The sequence below is a fragment of the Saimiri boliviensis genome, chromosome 9, assembly GCF_048565385.1.
Source record: "Saimiri boliviensis isolate mSaiBol1 chromosome 9, mSaiBol1.pri, whole genome shotgun sequence".
In the NCBI taxonomy this organism is placed as follows: Eukaryota; Metazoa; Chordata; class Mammalia; order Primates; family Cebidae; genus Saimiri; species Saimiri boliviensis.
The window spans coordinates 59,433,832-59,461,011 of record NC_133457.1 but is presented as its reverse complement, the minus strand read 5'-3'; the positions used below and the strand labels follow the sequence as shown (position 1 = coordinate 59,461,011).

The 27,180-nt window shown below is 37.2% G+C and overlaps 1 protein-coding gene across 2 annotated transcripts in view; it reads right to left on the bottom strand.

Moving 5' to 3' along the window:
• PDCD6IP (programmed cell death 6 interacting protein) overlaps positions 1–27,180 on the bottom strand; it is a 75,023-nt gene that overhangs the window by 9,136 nt on the left and 38,707 nt on the right. For both annotated transcript variants that reach the window (XM_039461812.2, XM_039461813.2), the window contains exons 10-15: positions 24,573–24,750; positions 15,169–15,280; positions 12,668–12,837; positions 5,949–6,197; positions 4,981–5,115; positions 3,726–3,820 (exon numbers count right to left, since the gene is read on the bottom strand). In XM_039461812.2, the coding sequence (XP_039317746.1) occupies positions 3,726–3,820; positions 4,981–5,115; positions 5,949–6,197; positions 12,668–12,837; positions 15,169–15,280; positions 24,573–24,750 (939 nt within the window). The remainder of the gene's footprint in view (positions 1–3,725; positions 3,821–4,980; positions 5,116–5,948; positions 6,198–12,667; positions 12,838–15,168; positions 15,281–24,572; positions 24,751–27,180) is intronic.

Here is a 27,180-nt window from a genome sequence, read left to right as displayed (position 1 = left end):
CAATATTTTTTAATTCTTTTTTTTTTTTTTTTTTTTTTTTTTTGAGACAGAGTTTCGCTCTTGTTACCCAGGCTGGAGTGCAATGGCGCGATCTCGGCTCACCGCAACCTCCGCCTCCTGGGTTCAGGCAATTCTCCTGCCTCAGCTTCCTGAGTAGCTGGGACTACAGGCACGTGCCACCATGCCCAGCTAATTTTTTGTATTTTTAGTAGAGACGGGGTTTCACCAGGATGACCAGGATGGTCTCGATCTCTCAACCTCGTGATCCACCCGCCTCGGCCTCCCAAAGTGCTGGGATTACAGGCGTGAGCCACCGCGCCCCGCCTATTTTTTAATTCTAATTCCTCTTGTGTGATTGTATTGGCTGGTACTGCAGTCTAGTGTTAAAAAATGGTGCCGATAGTGCCATTTGTTGTCTATTCTTGACTTGAAGGGGAACTGTATATAGTGCTTCTCCATTAATCACTACGCTGAGTTTTGGGCAGAAATATATACACACATACACACACGCAGGCACACGCGTGCACACACACACGCACACACACGCACACACACATATTTTCATGTTAAGAAAGCATCTGTCATCTATCTATTCTTATTTTACTGAGTTATCAGAACATTCATTTTCTCAAATGCTTCTACCTCATCTATCAAGACAAACCTGTGATCTTTCCTTTGATGTGAAAATACCGAATACTGGAATAAACGCCCCCCTTCCCCTGGTCAATAATTCTTTTCTTTTTGAGATGGAGTCTTGCTCTGTCGCCAGGCTGGAGTGCAGTGGCACAATCTCGGCTCACTGCAACCTCCGCCTTCTGGGTTCAAGTGATTCTTCCGCCTCAGCCTCCCGAGTAACTGGGACTACAGGCACGTGCTACCACTCCTGGCTAATTTTTGTATTTTTAGTAGAGACGGGGTTTCACCATGTTGACCAGGATGGTCTCGATCTCTTGACCTCGTGATCCGCCCGCCTTGGCCTCCCAAAGTGTTGGGATTACAGGCATGAGCCACCGCACCCAGCCTTGGTCAATAATTCTTTTTTAACATGCTGGTGAATATTACTGGCAAATACTTTATTTAGGACTTTTGTATCCATATCATAACTGAAACTGATCTGTAGACTGTTTCGTATTACTCTTTGTTAGTTTTTTTATCATTAAGACTAATATGGGCCGGGCGTGGTGGCTCAAGCCTGTAATCCCAGCACTTTGGGAGGCCGAGGCGGGTGGATCACAAGTTCAAGAGATCGAGACCATCCGGGTCAACATGGTGAAACCCCGTCTCTACTAAAAATACAAAAAATTAGCTGGGCATGGTGGTGGGTTCCTGTAATCCCAGCTACTCAGGAGGCTGAGGCAGGAGAATTGCCTGAACCCAGGAGGCGGAGGTTGCGGTGAGCCGAGATCGTGCCATTGCACTCCAGCCTGGGTAACAAGAGTGAAACTCCGTCTCAAAAAAAAAAAAAAAAAGACTAATATGGAGAATACTCATCTTTTTTAGGCTAGGCACAGCGTCTCATGCCTGTTATATCTCAGTACTTTGGGAGAAGAAGGTGGGCACATAACCTGAGGTCAGGAGTTAGAGACAAGCCTGGCCAACATGGTGAAACCCTGTTTCTACTAAAAATACAAAAATTAGCCAGGCATGTTGGCACACACCTGTAATCCTAGCTACTCCGGATGCTGAGGCAGGAGAATTGCTTGAACCCGGGAGGCAGGGGTTGCAGTGAGCCAAGATCACACCACTGCACTCCAGCTTGGGCAACAGAGCAAGACTCCATCTCAATTAAAAAAAAAAAGAATATCATCCTTTTTTAAACCTCTTTTTAAAACAATCTAATTATTTGCTTTTTATAGGTTTAGTAGAAATACTCTAAAAACAACTACCCTGCTCTTTCTTAGAGGTGGAAGAAAATGATAATTTCTCTCATGAACATGAGCAGAGAGGTGAATGAACATGATGAACATGTTCATTCTCTGTTCACGAATATGAACAGAGAGATGAATAAAGATCTAGTTGGCTGAAAGAGTCATCAGTACAAGACTCTTTCAGCTCTTTTATTTATTACTAATGAATAAAAGGCTTTTTATGTACCTGAAAGACAATTAAGATATAAAATTTTTAGCTCATATTTACTATATGATGATATAAAATCTTTAGCTCATATTTATTATCCTTGCGATTACAGCAATCACTCCACTCTCTTCTAGCATATAGAGCTGCCAGCCTAAATTTTTTTCATCTGTTTGTAAACTGACTTGATTATTTTGCCTGACTGCCTAAAGGATTCTGCCATTATCTTTTAAGGCCAATAATTTATATGCCTTGATGCTGACAGTTCTTGATCATTTTCTCCTACCATACTATATACTCTTTGAACAAGCTTCACTTATTTTAAGAAAATGTTCTTGAGTAGTATCACTAAATAACTGTTTTGTCTGGTTTTTCTTCTTTGAGAGAAATTCAATTTTGCATATATTATTAGATCTTCTGTACCTATCTTCTCTCTAATCCTCTGTAATTCTTTCTTGACTTCGATTTCATTTTCTTTAATTTCCTCATTTCTACTCTGTGTTCCTGCATGTTCTTCAGTATCTATTCTCCCTTTGTGCTCCTTCCCACTTCTTGACGGTTTTATTCTTCCCTTCTACTTCTTTCCTGAATTCTGACACCTCACATCTTATCACTTCCTGTTTTCTTACCATATTCCTGCAGTTCTGGCATTTCTACTCGAGGCGTTCCTTAGGGGAGCAGTGCCCAACCTTTTTGGCACCAGGGTCCAGTTTTGTGGAAGACAATGTTTCCATGGGGGAGCAGGAGATAATTTCAGGATGAAACTGCTCCCCTCAGATCATGAAGCATTAGTCAGAGTCTCACAAGGAGCGCACAACCTAGAACCCTTACATAGGCAGCTCACAATAGGGTTTGTGCTCCTATGACAATCTATGCAATGGCTGATCTGACAGGAGGTAGAGCTCAGGAAGTAATACTGACCCAGCCACCCACTTGCCTGTCACTCACCTCCTGCTGTGCAGCCCAGTTCCTAACAGGCCACGAACCAGTACCAGTTTATAGCCCCAGGATTAGGGACCCCTGTCTTAAAATGACTGCCTTCTTACATTTTCTGTTGTTTTTGTTTAGTTCATGGTCAGATGTTTGCTCATAATTTTCATCTATTCTGTGATATTATTTTGGTAAATGTTCTTCATCTATTAAGTTTTATTAAATTTTGTTAATCTTTTTCACCTTTTATCAGTGCTGTGCCACTCTGTACCGATTACTCAGCAGGAAATGAGTGGTATGTTAACTGGCCCTGCTTTCTCGGTAGCCTCCTTCAGAAAGTGACATTGCTGGTATTTTATGAGCTATTCACCCTGTCTCCTCCATGTTCTGCAGCTCTAGTTTTATGTAAGGAACCTATTTGCCACTTCAAGATTAAATGCATATATTTATTGTCACTCCCTGATATCTGCCACCCTGAACTGTTTTATCATTTCTGTGACCTCACTGTACTTCCTGTATTTAGAGTTTCTACTTCTTTTTAATCCTCCCAGATTGTGCAGCTGTTTGTTTATTGCCTTGTAAAATATTCGATCTAGTTCCTTCTTCCAGGAGAAAAGGAAGGAAATTGCTATCTCATCCTAACTAGTTCACACCAAAATTCTCTACATAATTTTTTAAAAGAAAATTATTTTAGTTGAATTTGATACATAAAACAGACTTACTTTAAGAGTTCATCTCTTTCTGTCTTCCGTGCAAAAACTATATCACTGCATTTGTTCTGGAATCTAACGAGGATTTCAGTCAACTCATTGTAAAACTATAAGCAAAGAACAAATACAAGTAATGAACAAGAAGAATTTCTTTAATCCAGGGAATAATGTGATCTAAAGCTAATTTGTCAATAATAGTTAAAGCTGAAGAACTGAAATCTGCATGAGATACATTCACACAATTTACCAAGACCAACAACTTATTATTAAATATGACCTAAGATTCCTAAAGAAAATAAAAATAAAACCATTCTTATAGAACATTATCATCAAAAATTAAATGTAACAAGTTAAAAGTTTCACAATGAAAATCTTCCTAATTCCTAGAGAAAAGTCAACCGCTCGATAACAACATTAAATCTACTTAAGTGGAAGGATCAGATTTTCATATTCACTACAGAAATGCAAGTATACCTCAGAAACCCTTAAAAGAATTTACAAAGGCTCTCTGGAAGGTTTTCTCAGCTTATCTATTTAAACAAAGCATTTTAAACCAAATTAAAATGGCATTTTGCTATCCTCCCTATCTGGAAGGCTTTTCAGTATTTTTACTCTCTCTTCAAAGGATTTTACATTTTACCTACTGTATTTATAGCAAGATAACTTTATTCTGTGATCATTATAAAGTTAAATAACAAAAGGAATTATGTATCTGAAAAACGTAAAAATCACTGTTCCCTCAAAAGCAAAATAATTGGTAAAAAAAGAAATATAAGCGAATTCCCTGAACTTTTTAAAGGACAAGGCAAGAAAGTACTTACATATTTAGTAAGCCCTCTGATACTCACACAGACCACAAGTCTATCCTCAGCGAACGACCACACAGAATATAAAAGTCATGCCCCAGACCTTTCCCATCACAAATCAGCTTGGACTACCCCTGTTCCCTCATAATTCATCAAATTAATCAACTTCCTATCCCTTAAAAAGGTGTCACTGACATCTCTGCTAATTCCTGCTACGTGGAATGTTTATACCCCTTTTCTGTCAGTTGGAATATGCAATTCATTCTTCAAAGTTCCCATGAAATGTTGCCACCTTCGTTCAGCTTTTTCTCTCCTATAACAAACTTCACAGAGGCAATGGTATTAAAGCTAAAATTCCAGGCAAAGAGTAATTTGGTTCACTGGAAACACCATTTAATTTCCAAACTATACCTTCACATCTGTACTTGCTAGCTATGGTTCCTTTTGCATGTTCTTCATACCTTTGTGCCCTCCTTCAAATTAGCTACAAGTTCAGCAAATTTGTCATATGCAGTAGCTAAATTCTTCAAAACTTCTTCTCTTAAGTTAGCTTCATTGTTAGATTGCTTCATTTTTGAAAATTCCTGATGTGAGACCTTGTTTAAAAAAAAGATTTATGATTTACATTTGTAAAATTAATATAGCTCATAACATTTTTATTGATTTTTCCAATTATGAAAATCATATGTGATTAAATATATAGGCAAAATTACTAGAAATACCTAGTATACTCCTTTTGAAGTCGCATTATGCTTTAAATCTTTCGTAAGTAAAAATTTCACAAATCCAATAGGAGTGAAAACATAATAATGATCACAGTTTTCTACTAGCATATAACACTTGCAAAAATCATAACATGATCACTATTTTACCTTTTGGAATACTTTGTATCATATACAGATATAATGTTTGGGAATAGAAATATATGTTTAGTTCTACACATTAACTATTAAAACGGCAAAATTTTAAGTCTTTATTAGTCCAAACTACCCATCTGTTAACACGAACACTAAATTCAAACTCCTCAACATATTTAGCTTTGTATTATTTTGAAAAAAAATGACTAAAGTCTGTATGTGTGTTAGCCATAAAATTAAAGGTATCAGTAATTCCAACTAATTCTGATTTTCCTCCCATATGGGAAACAAAAAAAATCAAAGCTATTCAAAATTTAAAAATACAAAAATATTTGAAGTTATCAAGCACTCCTAAGTAATATGCAACATTTTAGCCATAGAAGTATGACTTTGTTTCATAGATTTAAATAAAACTGATGTGCCAAGTTCAATTTTACAAAATATACATCTATTAAGTTCCACTCTTAACTATATTCTCCAATGTCATTTTCCTAAATGAATACAGGTTTAGTTCAGATGCATCTTTTCTGTAATTTTTAAAACATAAATCTTATTAAATATATAAATTTCACCTGAATATTTTTAAGAAGCCCCTCCTGTTTCTTTAAAGATTCTTGGACTTTAGTTGTAAGACCTCCATAGACTCGATCTAGTTCAGTAACAGAAAGAGCTTCTTCATTTATCACACCGTCTTGAGCCAGAGCTGTCAAAAACTTGCTTGTCATGTCAAAATTCACAGATTTCAAGTCATTCTCCAAACCCTCTCTTTCCTTCTTTATTTCATCAAGATTTATCAATAAAGACTTTAAGACATTTACAACCTAAACAATAAAAAAGACACCTTAGTTTAACTGCAAAAAAAAAAAAAAAAAAAAAAAAAAAAAAAAAAAAGCCAATTTCAAGAAGGAAATAATATATAAAGGTTCAAGGCTGAGAGAGAGATGATTTCTGAGAGCCAAATATAAACTGAACATCATGTTTATATAGATAGACATTGTACCTTCAGTTGACTCAGATTAAAACAAAAGTAGCATTAATAACAGTAAAAACAGCTACAATTTACTGAACGCTTATGTTAGGTACCATGCTAAATACTTTCGAAAGATGATTTTATGTATTCCTTAAAATACCCTATGGGGTATATATTTTATTACCTCTATTTGAAAGATAGGGATAATGAATCTGAAAAATTAAGTGACATAGTTACACAGCTACTAAGGGGCAGAGGTAAAATGTGAGTCCTAAGTCTGACTAACTCCAAAACCAATTTCTCACCCACTCTATACTATACTCCCTCCCCACCACGGCTGTGAAGCAGGGGAAGGTATAATTTTGCTAAGTAGATATCCTATTTTGCCTAGAGAGGCTGAGAGATAGAAAAATAGTTATGAAGATAGAAATAGAGACAGTTACAAAGCAAGCACGCTAGATGGAGAAAGAAATAAAGATACAGATTTAAAACTACGTATCACATTTATTTTATACATTGGGAGAAGAAGTAGAAAAAAGAGTTCTTGTGCCCCTCTTCATATCATTAAGAGTTTTGGGCCAGATGTAGTGGTTCACACCTACAATCCCAGCACTTCAGGAGGATCATTTAAGCCTAGGAGTTTGAGAATAGTGAGACCCCATTTCTACATTAAATTAAAAAAAAATTAGGCACAATGGCATACACCTGCAGTCACAGCTGCTCCAGATGCTGAGGCAGGAGAACTGCTTCAGCCCAGGAAGTCAAGGCTGCAGTGAGCCATGATCATACCACTACATTCCAGCCTGGGTGACAAACAGAAACCCTGCCTCAAAACAAAAAAGAAAAACAAAAGAGAGTTTTATCTCTTGAATTCAGTCAAGACACTCTCTGACCTACATCCACATGATTCATAAACACCCCTTTATATTAATAGTGTCCAAATGCTTTCTAATGAGCACCTGCAAGCTGCCCCTTTTGCTGCTCTCTTCGTACTTTGCTAGGACCAAGAAGAATATCAACTCAAGCTCTCTATTCTGCTTGCCCCAATGATGCGCATAGAAAGAAAACTGAGGGAAAGACAAAGGAAGAAGAGAGATCATGAGCCTCGTCTCCCAAACCTGTCTTTCTCATCACCAGCAGCAATTCCAGTTCCCGTGGATCTCCCCACCAACTGCCTGTTTCTAAAAATTCCTATCCTACTCACTCTTCCTTCCACAGTCTTATTAGCTCCTTGATAGGACTGTTCAGAGTAACATCCCTTTGTGAAGACCAGAGACTCAAGGTTTCTTCTAAATTTAGGTGAATTTCCTTTTTGGCCTCCATTTACTACCCATATCTCCTAAATATCCTAATTTTAAAATGGAATGAAAGGAAGGGAAGAGAAGGGGGAGGAGAAAAAGAGAGGGAGGAAATGGGGAGGGGAAGGAGAAAGGGAGGGAGACCAAGAAAAAGGATGGGGAGAAGGCTGTGGAGAGAAAAAGAAATATTATTCCTAGAGTCTAGAAAGCATCAAACCACAGAAACCCTAAAAGGAAGGAGGAAGAGAAAGAATAATAGCTGGAAGGATATGACAAAGTCTGTTTAAAGACCTAGCAGAACTTGATATTAGATGATATGAATAAAAATCTTCCTTCCAAGTGACTTCCAGGATATATTATTAAACGAAAAAAAAGGGTACAAAAGCATATATAGTACAATGCAATTTGAGTGAGAGAAGGAAAATCATGTATATATATATGTATGCATACTTTTTGGGGTTTTGTTTTTTGTTTGTTCTTGCAAAAAGAAAATCCGTAAGGACAAACCAGAAACTAGCAAACATGGTTACTTACAGGAAGCATACAGAAAAGAAGCAGAAGGAAAAGGAATGAGACTTCTCTGTATATACCTTTTGAATCATGAACATTTTTTATACACTCAAAAAACAAGATTAAGTCAAAACTTGAATATGGAAATAAATGAACTAATTATCAAAGTGAAACATAATTATACAGGAAAAAACATTTCAACTCTGACTATACTCCCTTAGAGGCCATAATGGACTCAGTTACTATGAAATTAAGGATAGTTTACTACTTAGAAAACTCAACTTTCTCATTTGCAAGATGGGTATAATAATAGTATCTATTTCAGGACTGTTGTGAAAACTGAGAAAATCCATATAAAGTGCTCAACACAACTTTTAACAAAGGGTAAGTCTTCAATCATAGTGGCTCCATAGGAAGAAAAGCTAACCCCAACTTCTATGGCACCTAACCAGACTGATACAGAAGATGGTACAGAGGGTCAAATAGTTAACAAATCCTGTAATATTTAAAAATGCAGTAATTCTTAACTTTCTGGGGGGAAAATGCCATTTCAAACAACCAATTTATGAAGGAACTTGTGGACTACTACACAAAGATAGATGGCCCTTATACTGTGAACATCTTTCATTAAAAATTCATATACAGTATACTAATTCAACACATTTCAGATTATATGACACTGACCTCATTTTAACAGAGTAAATGAAGTAGAAAATGAATTAACTGCTTCCACAAATGAATGACCAAGATAATAAGAAAACCACTGCCTAAATTTTCTCATAAACTCAAATTTGAGGCTTAACATGTTATCAAAGCATATAAATAATTAGAATCCTTTGATGTTTATTTCTTACACACAACTCCAGCTAGCTTTCAACTGCAATTAATTGTATCCCTTTATTAAGTCAGGCTGCCAGTGATGATCATTCAAACAAATACTTTTTGTATTGGGTACCGTTCTAGGTATTATGGACACAACTACTAACAAAAAAAGTCTTTCCTTCATTTGGGAGGACCAGAGAGGATTGAACAAATATGCAAAGGGAAGGACTAAACAAATACACAAAAATAGAAGAAGGTGGGTAGACAATGACAAAGATGGAGAATAGGTGACGTCTGAGACTAATGATAAAGAGGTAATAGCCATGGAAATGGGAAGAAAGCCTTGCACAGAAGAAAAAGCAAATGTAAAAGTCCTGTGGCGGGCACAAGCTTGGCAGGATCAAAGGAAAGAAAAAACGGCCATTCTGGCTGAAGCATAGTAAACAAAATGCAAAACAGGAGATTAGGTCAAACAGAATGGCAGGAACAGCATCACCTAGACTGTCAATACTTTGTCTTTTAGATCAGGGACTAACAAATTTTTTTGGTAAAGGACCAAATAGAAAATATTTTTGGCTTAGTAGGCCATAGTCTTTGTTGCAACTCTTTTTTTTTTTTTTTTTTTTTTTTTTGAGACTGAGGCTCAGGCCGTGGCCCTGGGATTTGGCCTAAGTCATTATGGCCATGTTACAACTCTTTAACTTTGCTTTTAGTGTGAAAAACAATGTGTAAATGAATAAATGCAGCTACCTTCCAACAAAAATACATTAACAAACACTGAAATCTGAATCTTATAAAATGTCCACATATTATGAAACATTCTTTTGACTTTTTTTCAAGTCATTTAAAAAATGAAGTAGAAAGTAGACTTTTACATTTAAAAAATGTAGAACTCATTCTTAGCTTACAGGCCATACAAAGACAAGGGGCAGGCTGGATTTGGCCCACAAGCCACAGGTTGCTGACCACAGTTTTAGATTTAAAACCCTTTGTAGCATTTAACAGCACCAAGTACAATTAGAGACATAAGAAATCCCCTCAATGAAATCTTCTATTGTACTTCTAAAACCTTGTCATTTTCAGAAAAGACAAATATGCAACTATCTTTACAGCAACAGAAAGCAGAAACCTGATGCCTTTACCCTACACTAAAGCTAATCTAGAGGAGTTTTTTGTCTCTTTACATTAGGGACGAAGGTGCACAGCACAGTTCTGGAATAGCAGGCCTTCAAAAAAACACCTGGTGAATAAATAAATAAACAAACAGATTCTAGCCATTCTCAACATGTCTACAAACTTTCTGTCATGAGAAACCAGGAGTAACAGCTGTGACTGCAGATCCCCCACTCGTGTATGAATCCAACAAAGGCACCCCTCCGGGAGGGCACACAGTTTTAGACAGTTCTCTTTATGCTCTACCTCTAAGGAGATAAAGGTTTTTTTTTTTTTTTAAAAAAAAAAAAAAAAAAAAAAAAAAACAACCTTTACTCCCAGCAGATGTAACACTGTGAGTATAACTGAACATCATCCTTGTGCAAAAAAACAGATGTTCCTTCCTCTGGCTAGACTCAGCCCTGTATACGTTACAGCCAAGGCTTGGCCAGTCAACCACAGACTAGACTTCAGGCCACAGTAGATTACAGGCAACCAATCACAAGCAGTGGTCTTAGGTTTTTAATATAAAAATCTGTAAATACAAATTACCACTAGTCTGCAAAATTTTTCAGAGTATACCAATATCTAAAACCAGATGCCCAAAGAGACTAAAAATAAAAACTAGACAGTAGGCTTCTTCACAATAAATGAAAAACAAAAAAAGCCCTGCCATCAAATTTGGACTTCTTAATAAGGCATGTACACTGCATCGCTCTAATCAACAATCAAGTAACTGAGTTTTTATCATAAAAACTCTGGCTAAAATGTGTCATCAACTATTATGACAACCATCTGAAACAGCTTTAATAAACATGACGTTTGCCTTATTTGATAAAGGCACATGACAAATGAATATATAGAGAGTTCTGAAATTTTTGTTGTTAGCCCATCAAGAAAATCTAGCTTCCATAAAATTACTTATTGACTATAAAAGTTCTTTTCCTCTGTGTAAAACAACTAAGGATTAATAAAACTGATACAACTGAATAAAATATCAACAAATCAGTGCATACTAATGCAGATTTTGCTTAGCACAAACCATTTTTGCTTTTCTACTAGAAGCAGAAGAATCAAAGGACAAAAGCCACATAATTCTGAGTCACGTACAAGACATCAAAAAAAAAATACAAAGAGAGTACTAAACAGAGATCTTTTTCTAAAATAAAAAAGGTACCAGAATTTCTTGCTGTTCCGCGGACCTGCAGTTTCTTCTGTGGGTTCTCTGTTCTTCGCAAGTTACTCTTCCGGCCACCTCCCTTTTCTCCCCATGTCCTCTAAGCAAATAACTGATACTCCTTGTTCCATTGGGTTCCCCCTTGAGATCTGAGTTCAATGCAGATTCAACTACGCAGCCTTCTCTTCCCTTTGGGAGGTGCCCAGTACCTGTGGCTGGTTTCTGCTGTACCTCTGGATAACTCTCTAGATACACCCACTACTCAGCCCATCTCAGATCTTAAACGTTTACTTTTTCTGCCTATCCATTCTGTTCTCACAAAGGGCCAATCTCCTAAGAAGCCTCCGAACAGAACTGCTACTGAAATTTAAGTACTTCATCTAAATCCTCATTACAGACCTCCTATACTTTCCCTGTGACATTTTTAAATGTCTTCCCCATATCATAGTCATCCTTGTATGTGACTAATATTCCACAATAGATCATAAATTGGGGGTAAAGCCTGTGTATAATTCACTATGGCATACCATAGTGCCTTACACAGAGCAGATATCCAGTAAGTCTTAGAATAAATATATGAAATATATACAGTGCTTCTATGGAAAGACAAAGAACAAAACTAACACTTTTCAGAACTTACTATCCCAAGAAATTCACTTTTCTCAAGAAGTTTTCAGCAGTATTTCTTGCCCTTTGGTTTCCTGTGTAGACATTTTGTCAGATATTTTCTCTGCATCCTTTGGCTTGTTTTTCTTGTTTATCCTATTTTATCTTACTAACTTACCTATCTTACCTTACTAAGATAAGATATCTCTATCTTATCCTGCTAACTTACCCTACCTCCCAGTAATAGGCCATTAAATTACATTTGCACTTTCTCTTCTTTTAGGACTGTCATCAGTAGAAATACCATGAAGGTGCTATCTATATAGTAACATGCACACCTTGCCAATCTTTCTTTCAAAGGTAGTCCCAGTGAAACAAGGTAGAAGGAAGTATAGAATAATGTAAGAAGCAAAGAATCTGTGTATCTGGCCATACCCAGCCCTTTCATTTCAGGGAAGTTTCTATACTCCCAAGCTTCTCTCTTTTATAAAACCCGAATTAAATACTGTTGACATATTAAGTATCCAGAATTTAGTTCAAAAAAACAGCATTCAATAAATGGAAGTTACTATTACAGGACAGTCAGTGGAATTACCTATTACACAGTGTGTATATACTACTTTAAATACAACAACTCCAATTTATTTCTGCATTTTTTAAAAGATGACAATAAGAAATTAGTAGTTCATTATATAAAATGGCTTGCATGTGGTTTTCCCAAGCAGATGACAACCCACATCAAAATGTCCTTCTTACCTCACTGCCCTGCATGGTCTTTGCTGGATTAGCAGAAGGGATGGCAGCATTCAGCTCATGCTCTGGCTTACACAAAAGCGCAATGGTGTCACGATGAGACTGGTAACATTCTTTCACTTGTCCATCTGCTTGCACAGCTTTATCTAAAACTGCTCTGAAGCTGGTTCCCTCTGGGAGAAAATTAAAGTTTCCAGAGCACATAAGTGATTCTATCAGCAATGTTTATGGGCTGGTTATACGTTGAATTCTAGTCTCCAACTTTAATTATCTTTCCCTTTTATAGACCCCAATTCACTTGATAATAAAAACAGCTCCTAACAGTCTGCATTCTCATTTTTGGAAAGATGACAAAATCACTCATAAAATCAAAAGCATAGCTATACCTTAAAATATATTTGGTGATTACTATCTGCCAAATAGAAGCTAATTAATATTAGTCTAATCTTTTCCTACAACTGAAGAAAGTAGGAAGAAATCATTCTTTCCAAAAGTTGGTACGCTTATTTTAAAAGTTCTACTCGACCGGGCGCGGTGGCTCAAGCCTGTAATCCCAGCACTTTGGGAGGCCGAGGCGGGTGGATCACGAGGTCAAGAGATCGAGACCATCCTGGTCAACATGGTGAAACCCCGTCTCTACTAAAAATACAAAAAATTAGCTGGGCATGGTGGCGCGTGCCTATAATCCCAGCTACTCAGGAGGCTGAGGCAGGAGAATTGCCTGAACCCAGGAGGCGGAGGTTGCAGTGAGCCGAGATCGTGCCATTGCACTCCAGCACTCCAGCCTGGGTAACAAGAGCGAAACTCCGTCTCAAAAAAAAAAAAAAAAAAAAAAATTAGCTGGGCGCGGTGGCGCGTGCCTGTGATCCCAGCTACTCAGGAGGCTGAGGTAGGAGAATTGCCTAAACCCAGGAGGCGGAGGTTGCGGTGAGCCGAGATCACGCCATTGCACTCCAGCCTGGGTAACAAGCGAAACTCCGTCTCAAAAAAAAATAAAATAAAATAAAAGTTCTACTCTCTCAAAAGAGCAAAGTGACTTAAAAAAAAAAAAAAAAGCAGATACATTTTTAGAAAAAATCTCAGTAATATACAAATTTTTAAAAAGACAAAATTAATCTCCAGCCACCATAAAGACAGCATTTATCTCAGTAAGCACAAAATCTTAATAATCAAAGTCTTAAGAAGCATAAATGTGGCTTCAAAATAACTTAAAACTCATTTTTTTTACCAACCAGGATTCACTACTAAATGAAAAAAAATTACAAAACCATAAATATAATATGCCCTCATTTATGTTTTTAAAATATGCACAGGGGCCAGGCATGGTGACTCAAGCCTATAATCTCATCACTTTGGGAGGCGAAGGCATGTGGATCACTTGAGTCCAGCATTTCAAGATGAGCCTGGGCGACATGGTAAAACCTCATCTCTGCAAAAAATATAAAAATTAGCTGGGTGTGGTGGTGTATGTCTATAGTCCCGGCTGCTAAAGAGGCTGAGGTAGAAGTATTCCTTGAGCCCTGGAGATTGGGGCTGCAGCAAGCTGTGATTCTGCCACTGCATTCCAGCCTGGGTGACAGAGCAAGACCTTGTCTCAAAAAAATAAAATATGCACAGAGCTTAAAATAGGAAATGAAAGTTAGAGAATCATTTTAATTTTCACTTTATTCTCTTCTTAAGAATCTGTAGTTCTGACAATGGGCAGATTACTTTTGCGACCTTTTTTAATTTTTTTTTTTTTTTTTTTTGGTTTTTTGTTTGTTTGTTTGTTTGTTTGTTTGTTTTTGAGATGGAGTTTCGCTCTTGTTACCCAGGCTGGAGTGCAATGGCGCGATCTCGGCTCACCGCAACCTCCGCCTCCTGGGTTCAGGCAATTCTCCTGCCTCAGCCTCCTGAGTAGCTGGGATTACAGGCACACGCCACCATGCCCAGCTAATTTTTTGTATTTTTAGTAGAGACGGGGTTTCACTATGTTGACCGGGATGGTCTCGATCTCTTGACCTCGTGATCCACCTGCCTCGGCCTCCCAAAGTGCTGGGATTACAGGCTTGAGCCACCGCGCCCGGCCCTGTTTTTTTTTGAGACCGAGTTTCGCTCTTGTTACCCAGGCTGGAGTGCAATGGCGCAATCTCGGCTCACCGCAACCTCCGCCTCCTGGGTTCAGGCAATTCTCCTGCCTCAGCCTCCTGAGTAGCTGGGATTACAGACACGCGCCACCATGCCCAGCTAATTTTTTTTGTATTTTTAGTAGAGACGGGGCTTCACCATGTTGACCAGGGTGGTCTTGATCTCTTGACTTCGTGATCTACCCGCCTCAGCCTCCCAAAGTGCTGGGACTACAGGCTTGAGCCACTGCACCTGGACCCTTTTTTAATCTTTATACTAAACTGAGGAAAAACAGTTTCAGTAAAAATGAATTTACAACTGAGCCCAAGTAATCAATCAAAAATGTGGGTCCAGATTGGGAATTTATTCAAATAAAGGTCATTTACACACATTTTTACCTGCTCTTAAAGGCTTATACAGTTCATTGGATGGTGTCCTTTGCCAACGTTCCTTAAATTTTCCTCTTAAATCATTATCGGTTGCTTCTTCTTCATCCAACAACCTTAATGACTTCATAAGGAAGCAAAAAAAAAAAAAAACTAAAATGTAATTTCTGGCATAAAAACAAAGTATTTTTAAAATGTTCATACTCAATATAAGTGAGAATCTGGTGAGATGGGAATACTTCTATACTACTAGTTAGAATATAAATCGTTTGACTTTTTCTTGCAGACATCTAAGTTATAATGCATTTAACAAAAAGTCTTATAAATTTAAGGCTGAGTTAGCTATTATCTTTCTCAGTAAAATAAAAAGGAATAATAAATAAGAGACTATTTATATGCATATACCAATTTCAAGAAAGTATTAAGATTACAATAAATAAACAGAAGGCATGAACAAAACCTTTCAACCTCAGAAGCCATGAACAAAACAAAGGGGAAAACTTATTAATTACATGAAAATAAAAGAGACTTCCACCCAAAAAAAAGCAAACAGAAAATTATGTTTAACATATTCTGAAATGTCTTTTTGATACGTAGGTTAAGACCACAGGATAGCAGGGGGCCAGAAACACAAGAAAATACTAATCTACCAGTAGACACAGTGCTAGCACCAGCAATATATGAAAATCTCTGATAGCTTAGGACAAAGAATAGCAAACTTCTGTCAAACACCACAGAGTAAATACTTTAGGTTTTGTGGGCCACAGTCTATGTCACATAGAATTATTACTCTTTTTTGAAAATGCTATAAAAAAGAGAAAAATTATCCTTAACTAGAGAACCATACAAAAACAGGCCACAAGCCAGAACTGGCCCGCTATCCATAGTTCTCCAGCTGTGTAGTTCACCATTGGCTTGGACTGTAAATTAGTATATGAAAAGGCAGTAAGAAACACAGGTAGGGCCAATAAAAGGAAAGGTCAGATCAAAAGCACTCTCCACCCTCAAACTGGTATACTTCCAAACAGGTAATTCTTAATGGCTGAATTTTTAAGACAGAAAACTGCCCTACAGAAGAAAATATGCCTGTCTGCACCTTGGCTCTAAAGAAAAAAGAAAAAAAAAAAAGGAGGTATTATCTGAGATTCCTGATCAAAAGCCTGAAGTTGGGACTAGAAACCTAAAAGATTAACTACAAAAAGAAAAAAAAAACTTTAGGAGGTGCCAGGTATATAACGCCTTTTTATGGCAGAAGCAAACACAAATAAATCTTTTCCAGAATTCACCTTAAATCCAGATGTCAATGAATTCCCACAAAAAAATCACAGAAAACATATATTCAAAATCGAAACTCACTGAACACTAAACGCAATACAGTATTCTGTACTGAATCTTGGAACAGAAAGAGGGACATTGGTGGAATAACTGGTAAAGTCTGAGTAATAATATTGTACCAGTGTCAATTTCCTAGTTTTTTTTGTTTTTGTTTTTGGTTTTTTGTTTTTTTTTTGAGACAGAGTTTCGCTCTTGTTACCCAGGCTGGAGTGCAATGGCGCGATCTCGGCTCACCGCAACCTCCGCCTCCTGGGTTCAGGCAATTCTCCTGCCTCAGCCTCCTGAGTAGCTGGGATTACAGGCACACGCCACCATGCCCAGCTAATTTTTAGTATTTTTTTTAGTAGAGACGGGGTTTCACCATGTTGACCAGGATGGTCTCGATCTCTTGACCTCGTGATCCACCCGCCTCGGCCTCCCAAAGTGCTGGGATTACAGGCTTGAGCCACCGCGCCCGGCAATTTCCTAGTTTTAACAAATGTATCATGACTGCATAAGATGGTAACTTTCAGGGCAGCTAGGTGAAAAATACACAGGAACCTTCTGCACTAAATTTGCAACTTCTCTGTAAATCTGAAACTATTTTTTTAAAGTTCTAAAGTAAAAAGCAGTAACAAAAAAACTAAACACAAGAGAAAATAAGCCACTATAAGCAAGAATCAGCAAAAATTACAAAGCATAGAATCAAACCCACGAAAACTACAGATATTGGAATTATAAGAAAGAATATAAAATAAATATATTTCACATATTTTAAGAAATCAGGTCTATATTAAAGGGTTTAACCTTCCAGGTTAAGACAAAGATTATTAAATTAAACTAAAAAGAAAAATCCTGCTACGTGCTATTTAAAAACAACACAACCATAAGAGCATACAAGCTGAAGGCCAGAGAAACTACAAGAAAACTACAAACCACTATCTCTTTTTTTTTTTTTTTTTTTTTTTTTTGAGACGGAGTTTCGCTCTTGTTGCCCAGGCTGGAGTGCAATGGCGCGATCTCAGCTCACCGCAACCTCCGCCTCCTGGGTTCAGGCAATTCTCCTGCCTCAGCCTCCTGAGTAGCTGGGATTACAGGCACCCGCCACCAATGCCCAGCTAACTTTTTGTATTTTTAGTAGAGACGGGGTTTCACCATGTTGACCAGGATGGTCTCAATCTCTTGACCTCGTGATCCACCCGCCTCGGCCTCCCAAAGTGCTGGGATTACAGGCTTGAGCCACCACGCCCGGCCCACTATCTCTTATTAATATAAATGCAATATCTTCAAGACAATACTACCAATCCAAATCGAGCAGCACATTAAAAGGATTATATATCATGACCAAGTAGGATATCCCAGGAATGCAATGGTGATTTATACCTGAAAATCACTTAATGTAACATACATTAGTAAAATGAAAGAAAAATCATATGTTCATCTTAAGAGATGCAGAGAAAATATCTGACAAAATCCAACATTCATAACCAAAAAAAATCAACAAATTAGAATGGAACACCCTCAACCTCATAAAGGCCATCTATGAAAATCCCACCACTAACATACTTAATAGTGAAATATTGGAAGCTTTCCCCCTGAGATCAGGAACAAGACAAGAATGTCCACTCACACCACTTCTATTCAACACTGCACTGACCAGGGCAATTAGACGACAACAACAAAAACAACAACAAAAAGGCATCCAATTGAAAAGAAAGATGTAAAACTATCTCTATTTGCAGATGACGTGGCCTTATATATAGAAAATCCTAAAGAATCCACAAAAAAACTATTAGAAATAATAAATTCGGCAAAGTTGCAGAATATAAAACCAGTTGTGCTTTTATAGTCTAGCAATGAACAATCCAAAAATGAAATTAGAAAACAATTCCATCTACAATAGCATCAAAAAAGAATAAAATACATAGAAGTTAGTTTAACAGAAGAGGGACAAGATGTACACTGAAAACTACAAAACAATGTTGAAACAAAAGACCTAAAAATCTGGAAAGACTTCCTGACTTCATGGACAAGAAAACTTAATATTGTTAAGACTGGCAATTCTCCCCAAATTGAGCTAAAGATTCCATTCAATGCAATCTTTAACAACCTTCTAACTGCTTATTTTTGCAGAAATCAGCAAGCTGATCCTAAAATTCATATGGAACGGCAACAGACTGCAAACAGACAAAACAATCTTGCAAAAGAAGAGCAAAGTTGTAGGACTTATACCTGTTTCAAAACTTACTACAAAGCTACAGTAGTAAAAACTGCAGTAATGGCATACGTATAGACATATAAATCATGTCATTTTCCAGGAAGGTGCCAAGATCATTCTCTTCAACAAATGGTGCTGGAAAAATTGAATAACTAAATGGAAAAAAAAAAAAAAAAAGAGTTGAACCCTTACCTCACGTCAAAGATTTAATTCAAAAGGAATTAAATACCTAAACCTAAGAGTTAAAACTGTAAAATTCAGCCAGTGAGGTAGCTCACACCTGTAATCCCAGCACTTTTTTTTTTGAGACAGAGTTTTGCTCTTGCTGCCCAGGCTGGAATTTAATGGTGCAATCTGGGCTCACTACAACCTCCACCTCCCAAATTCAAACGATTCTCCTGCCTCAGCCTCCCAGCACTTTGAGAGGCCAAGGCGGGGGTATCACCTGAGGTCAGGAGTTCCAAGACCAGCCTGACTAACATGGTGAAACCTTGTCTCTACTAAAAAATGCAAAATTGGCAAGGCGTGGTGGCTCACACCTGTAATCCCAGCACTTTAAGAGGCCGAGGCGGGTGGATCACGAGGTCAAGAGATCTAGACCAACCTGGTCAACATGGTGAAACCCCGTCTCTACTAAAAATACAAAACATTAGCGGGGCATGGTGGCACGTGCCTGTAATCCCAGCTACTCCGGAGGCTGAGGCAGGAGAATTGCCTGAATCCAGGAGGCGGAAGTTGCGGTGAGCCGAGATCGCGCCATTGCACTCCAGCCTGGGTAACAAGAGTGAAACTCCATCTCAAAAAAACAAAAACAAAATTAGCTGTGTGTGTTGCCACATGCCTGTAATCTCAGCTACTTGGGTGGCTGAGGCAGGAAAATTGTTGAATCTGGGAGGCAGAGGTTGAGGTGAGCCTAGATGATGACAGTGCACTCCAGCCTAGGCAACAAGAGCGAAACTCTATCTCAAAAAAAAAAAAAAAAAAAAACAACACTATAAAACTTTAAAATAACAAAGATAAGTCTTCATGACGTTAAATTTTTGGCAATGGAATCCTACATGTAACACCAAAAGCACAAGCAACAAAGGGACAGATAAATTGTACTGTATCAAAATTTAAAACTTTTCTGCTTAAAAAAAAAATACTATCTAGAGAATGAAAAGAGTAGCATCCAAAATATATAAAGAACTTTTATAATTCAACAACCAAAAGACAACCTGATTTTTAAAAGGGCCAAAGACTCGAACAGACATTTCTCCAAAGAAGGCACATAAATGGCAACCAAGTACACGAAAAGATGCTCAACATCACTGATCATCAGGAAAATGCAAACCAAAACCACAATGAGATACCACTTCACACACATCAGGGTGGCTATACTTTTTTTTAATGGACAATTTAGGGTTTGGTAAGGATATGGACAAACTGGAACCCTCACACACTGCTGGTAGGAATGTAAAATGGTGCAACTACTGTGGAAAAGAGTTTGGCATTTCCTTAGAAAACTAAGTTTAAACTCAGCTAATAGTGCAGCAACTCTGCTCCCAGTTATATCCCCCAAGAAAATTAAAAACAGATATTCAAACAAAAACTTGTACATATATAGCAGCCTTACAGCAGTCTCCCCCTTATCCATGGTTTTGCATTCTGCAGTTTCAGTTATGAGGTCAACCATGGTCTGAAAATATTAAATGAAAAATCTCAGAAATAAACAGTTCACAAGTTTTAAATTGTACACAGTTCTGGACAGTGTAATGAAACCTCTTGCTCCTGTTCCTCTTGCCTGGGTTATTAATCATTTCCTTCATCAAGTGTATCTGTCTTGTATATAGTATCTGCCAGTTAGTCACTTAGAAGCCATCTTTATTATCAAATTTTAAAAAACAGAAAACATTAACGTTCACTACTATCCAAAGTTTCAGGCCTCTACTGGGGATCATGGAACATATTCCCTGCAGATAAGGCGGAGGAGACTACTATATGTGGAACTGTCAAAAAGTGGAAAGAACCCAAATATCCATTAACTGGGGAAAGGATAAACAAAATACATTATAACAGTACAATTAGTGAGTCATAAAGAGAAATGCAGGACTGATACATGCTAAAACATGGATGAACCTTAAAAACATTATGCTAAGTAAAAAAAGACAAACTCAAAAGACCACATATTGTATGATTTCACTTATATGAAATGTCCAGAAGACATTTCAATAAATCCATAGAGACAGAAATTAAATTAGTGTTTGGCAAAAGCAGGGGAAAAAGGAGAACGAGGAGACACTGTTTATGGGTACAGGATTTATTTTAGGGGGATGATACACAACACTGTGAATATACTGAAAACCAGTGAAACATATACTTTAAGGACGTTAATGGAAAATTTTACATTATGTGAATTTTACCAAAAAAAAAAAAAAAAACCCACATATAGTTGTAAGATATATACAGGCGAGTTTTTAAAATAGGAATTAGAAATCTTAGAAATGGCTGGGTGCGGTGGCTCACGCCTGTAATCCCAGCAATTTGGGAGGCTGAAGCAGGCAGATCAACTGAGGTCAGGAGTTTGAGACCAGTCTGGCCAACATGGCGAAACCCTGTCTCTACTACAAATAGAAAAATTAGCCAGGCATGATGGCAGATGCCTGTAATCCCAGCTACTCAGGAGGCTGAGGCAAGAGAATCACTTGAACCCAGGAGGCAGAGGTTGTAGTGAGTGGAGATCACACCATTGCACTCCAGCCTGGGCTACTGACTTAAGACTCTGTCTCAAAATAAACAAACAAAAAAAATCTTAGGAACAAAAAAGATCAATAAAATTATTAACAACAACAAAGCCACTCAATAGAATGGCTGAAGAATGTTTAAAAACACAGCTGAATAGCCTATTAAGGAGCTAGAAGGCTGGCCTGAGATAGTCTCCCTGAAAGAAGAACAAGAGTACGAAGAGAAACTGTTAAAGATATGTTAAGTGATATGTAGAGCTGATACTATCAATCTAAAAGAAATTCATGAGGACACTATGGAAAGAATGGACAGCCGGGCGCGGTGGCTCAAGCCTGTAATCCCCGCACTTTGGGAGGCCGAGGCGGGTGGATCACGAGGTCAAGAGATCGAGACCATCTTGGTCAACAAGGTGAAACCCCGTCTCTACTAAAAATACAAAAAATTAGCTGGGCATGGTGGCCCGTGCCTGTAATCCCAGCTACTCAGGAGGCTGAGACAGGAGAATTGCCTGAACCTAGGAGGCGGAGGTTGCGGTGTGCCAAGATCGCGCCATTGCACTCCAGCCTGGGTAACAAGAGCGAAACTCCGTCTCAAAAAAAAAAAAAAAAAAAAAAAAAAAGAATGGACAAAGAGGAATGACTGAACTAACAGAACCCATGAATAGGGAGGGAGCTAAGATTTAAAGATCCTAAGTATGATAAATTATGATTCAAAAAAACTAGTAGACACTTGAAATGTATCAAAATCAAGACCAAAACAAAATTTCCACATGCTACCAGAAACGAACAACTTACTTCATAATTTACAACTTACTTAAAAATCAGACTCTCAACCGGACGTTGTGGATCACACCTGTAATCCCAGCACTTTGGGAGGCTGAGGCAGGTGGATCCTGAGGTCAGGAGTTCAAGACCAACCTGGCCGATGGTGAAACCCCATCCCTACTAAAAATACAAAAATTAGCTGGGCATGGTGGCACACGCCTGTAATCCCAGCTACTCAGGAGGCTGAGGCAGAGAACTGCTTAAACCCGGGAGGCAGAGGTTACAGTGAGCCGAGATTGTGCCACTGCACTCCAGTCTGGGTGACAGAGCGAGACTCTTGTCTCAAAAAAAAAAAAAAAAAAAAAAAAAAAATCAATTCTCCAAGCACTAGTAACAGAATAATAGTAACTGAACCCAAAAGGCTGTTAGAAACATCAAATAAGATAAATAAAAGTACCTCATATTAAGATAAACAGACTTATGTATGAACACCAATGTGAGTTTTTCCTAAATTATAAGTTGCCATAGTAATATTTCTAAAGATGCTTCTCACAATTGACACATTAGGCAATGTTTCTATCAAAAAAATTTTATAAAACCAAACATGTATATTCCAATTACTAGCAACTTAAAATCAAGAAAATGCAGTAATGTTAATATTATATAACTACTAGGTAGTACACACAAGTAAATTCCACTTCACAACTATCTTATGGGCTAACTACTATTCACCCATTTTTTTTTTGGATGATCAACTGAAATATGAAGATGTTAAGTACTTTACCCAAAGTCACAGGTAGGTTTAAGAGCTGGGAATCAAATCCAAATAAAACTCTCCATACTGAGTCCTTAACCACGGAATTATGTGTAAACTACAAAGTATTAAATGATGATTTACTCTTACTTCTATTTGCTAAATGTCCCCAGCCTGCTTTTCTTTTGATGTGTTATGCCTACATTTCTTAGTGTTTGTCTCTTCCCTCACTAAGACAATTACTTCCTGCTGCTGTCACTTGTCTGTGGTCTTACACAATACTCTCCACTTTCTTCTCCCTATGTCTAATAATTTCTAATGTCCTTTCAGTGAAACACCAGATCACATGCTTGTTTACCCACAAATCAACAGATTTTAAAGAACTATAAGGTACAGCATTGTTTGTCAAATTTTAATAGGCGCACACAAGTTACTTGGGAATCCTGTTAAAATTCAGATCCTGATACAGTCAGTCTGAGATGGGGCCTGAGATTCTGCGTTTTTACAAGTACAACACAGAAAAGCTTTAGTACTGAACTATGTAATACCAATTCTGTTTTCTTTTTTCTGTTTATTGACTGTGACTACACACATAAGGTCGGTGAATGTTAACGGTATAATTAATATAGAACCCCTCATAAATAGCAGCTTTCTCAAGCCAACAGTGCAGTCAATTTCCACCTTAACCTTTTTCAAAAGTTGATTTGGATTGAAAGGTGAATGACAGTCACCACCTGTTATCACAACAGTTATACTAACTACAATATATCATCATCATAATAGTAATAATAGCTGTAACTTATTAAAGCATATCCTATACGTCCAAACTCTAGGCATCTTACTGTTTTAGCTTACTTAATTCTCTAAATAACCCTGGGAGGTAAATATTCTCATTCACAAGATTCACACTCTCTTAAGTACTCTGCCCCTGCCCCAAAGTACTTGGAAATGGTACAAATACAATATCCTCTGAAAGTTAACTGAAAAATCAAAACACCATAGATTACAGCATTGATAAGAGAAGTCATCTGAAAGAGACAACATGACTCCTAAACTAGCAAAAGCCCATATAACCAGTCAAATGTATTTATACCTAAAGAAAGAAACTTTATCAATCAGAGGGAAGAGGTAAAAGCACTATAAAAAGAGAGTAACACTGGCAAACAGTTAGCTTTAGCCAAAAGAACTGTAAAGAGTATTTCACTCCTATTAATAAAATGCCATCTCTACTGGAAAATGGATACAGTGACTTATAAATCATTTGATGGCCTAACCTCCTTTGTCTAATTTCCATAATCACCAAGAAAGCTGATCTGCCTATGTAGAAAATAAATCAATAATTACAAAAACTTTGAACAGTTTGTATGATAATTAACTCCTCATAGTATACTAGTTTACACAGTGGTCATATGAGTTTCATTAACGTATACTTACTTACCCGTAAGATAAGAATGAAACCCATCCTCACTCAACCAGAATTTCTCTGCTAAAGAGAAGGCTCTGGGCCACAGTAAATTCACCAAAGCGACGAATACTAACTACACTGTGAAAACCAGCAGAAGGAAGTCTCCAGTCCCAATCTCTGCTGGATGTCAAGGGATTACAGTGTTTACACTTGAAAAACAAATCTTTTAAAACATACCTCATCTAGGATTTCTCTATTTCGTTGCAGTAATTCAGGCAGTTCTTTAATCAACTGATCAACAGTCTGGATGCCTCCCTGTTCAATCACAGACCTTGACTTAGTCAAAATAGACTGAGGTACAGTGTCTCCAGACACATCTTCAATTGCTGCTGGAAGATTAAGGGAAGCTAGTACCCTGAAAAAGTGAGATATCATGTTATGCTGAAGACTAAAATAATTTAAAATAACTCCTCATCAATATTTAATTTAATCTTCTATAACCAAATCAACAGCAATGGAGTTAGCACCCAGAAAAACTGGATAAGCCCCTATCAATGAAAAAAAAGCAAAGATAAAAGGAAAAGGCAAAAAAAAAAAAAAAAAAAAAAAAAAATCCATGATTGATAAAATTAAACAAAAATCAAAAAATTAAGTTCACAATTCAGAATTAAAAGCCAAAAAATAGGCCAGGTACAGTGGCTCATGCCTGTAATCCCAGCAATTTGGGAGGCCAAGGCAGGCAGATCACCTGAGGTCGAGTGTTTGAGACTAGACTGCTCAACATGGTGAAACCCCATCTCTACTAAAATACAAAAACTCGGGCATGGTGGCAGGCACATGTAATCCCAGCTACTCAGGAGGCTGAGGCACGAGAATCACTTGAACCCAGGAGGCGGAGGTTGCTGTGAGTCAAGATCATGCCACTGCACCACTCCAGCCTGGAAAAGAGAGTGAGACACCATCTCAAAAAAAAAAAAAAAAAAGCCAAAAAATAAGTAAAACGATGACCACATTAAAATATATTAGGTATCGGCTTACAGTTCAAATTTCTTTCAGTCTAAGTAATTAAAAGTCAAACATTCTATCCTAAAAAAGCAGCCTTTTTTCACACTTTGAATTGTTAAAGCATCACTAACAAGTCAGAAACAAAAACCAAAATAGCTACTTTTTTTTTTGCTCTCTTTCAGCAGAAACAGTTATAATTTCACATTATCTAGGCAAAATGTCAATAGAACATAGATGATCTAAGTTTTCATTACAGAATCTTCATCTGTTCTCAGTTTTATGGCACAATAACAATTCCTCAGTTATTGCATTTACATGATGGGGAAAGAAGGAACATACACCTAACTACTATGTAAAGACAAAAAGGCAAATGAAGTGATGTAATACAATGAACTCCTCAGAAAATAAGCTCTGTAAAATCTTACATTGCCTGTTAATCACATGCTAGAGTAAACTAACATTCCTTTCTTGTTAAAGAAAAATGACGGCAAAATCCATGCATTAATCAAAACTAAAAACACAAAAAGGCAAGCCAACTACAAGAGAAATACAGTTGGCCCTTGAACAACACAGATTTGAACTATGTGAGTCTATGTATATGTGGATTTTCTTTCAACTCTGCCACCTCTAAAACAGTAAGACCAACTCTCCTTCCTCCTCTTCCTCAGCCTACTCAACATGAAAACACCAAGGATAAAGACCTTTATGATGATCCACTTCCATTTAATCGTAGTAAATACATTTTCTCTTCCTTATGATTTTCTTAATAACATTTTTTTCTAGCTTACTTTACTGTAAGAATATAGTATATAATACATATACAATAATATGTGTTAATTGACTTTTCTTATTATCGGTAAGGCTTCTAGTCAACAGCAGGCTATTAGCTAACTTTTGGGGACTCAAAAGTTATATGCTAATTTGACTGTACAGGGAACTCAGCACCCCTATGCTGTTCAAGGGTCAACTATATTCTCAATTATATGTATCTGACAAAGGACTTGTTTAAAGATTAAGAAAACTCAGGTTTTAAAAATTGGGAAAAAGATTTCAAGAGACCCTTTACAGAAGATATATGAATGTCTAGTAAGCATATGAATAGGTGTTCAATATCATTAGTAATTAAGGGAATGCAAATTAAACCACAATGAGATACTGCTACATCTCATTGTGGTTTAGCTATTTTACACACTAAAATAGCTACAACTAAAAAGATTGACAGTATTAACTACCGGTGAGAATGCAGAACAACTGTATTTCTCAAACAGTGCAGATAGGGATACAAAATGGAACAACCGCTTTGGAAAACAACCTGGGAAATTTCATATAAAATTAAATATGCTAACCATGCAACTCAGGAATTCCACTCCTAGGTATCTACCCAAGAGAACTAAAATATGTCCACACAAAGATTTATACATGAATGTTCATTGAAACTGAAATGACCATCAACAGGTGAAAGAATTAACAAACTGTTCTATAACCATAAACTGGAATACTGCTCAGCAATAGAATCACACTGATACATATAATATAGATAAATCTCAAAAACAGTAGCTAGGTGAAAAAAACAAAATACATTTAAAGTATATACTGTACATACTGTAAGTACTGCATATGTATATACTGTAATAATGTAATACACTATATTACTAAATGTACATATATTTTAAATTGTATAAAAAGTAAAACTAACCTAATAATGACAGGGAGCAGATCAACAGTGGCCAGGAGCCAAGAGAAGGACTAAAGGGAAAGGGGCATGAGAGAATTTCTTAGGGTAATAGTAGTGTTCTCTATCTTATTCATAGTGGTGGTTACATGGGTACATCCATGTATC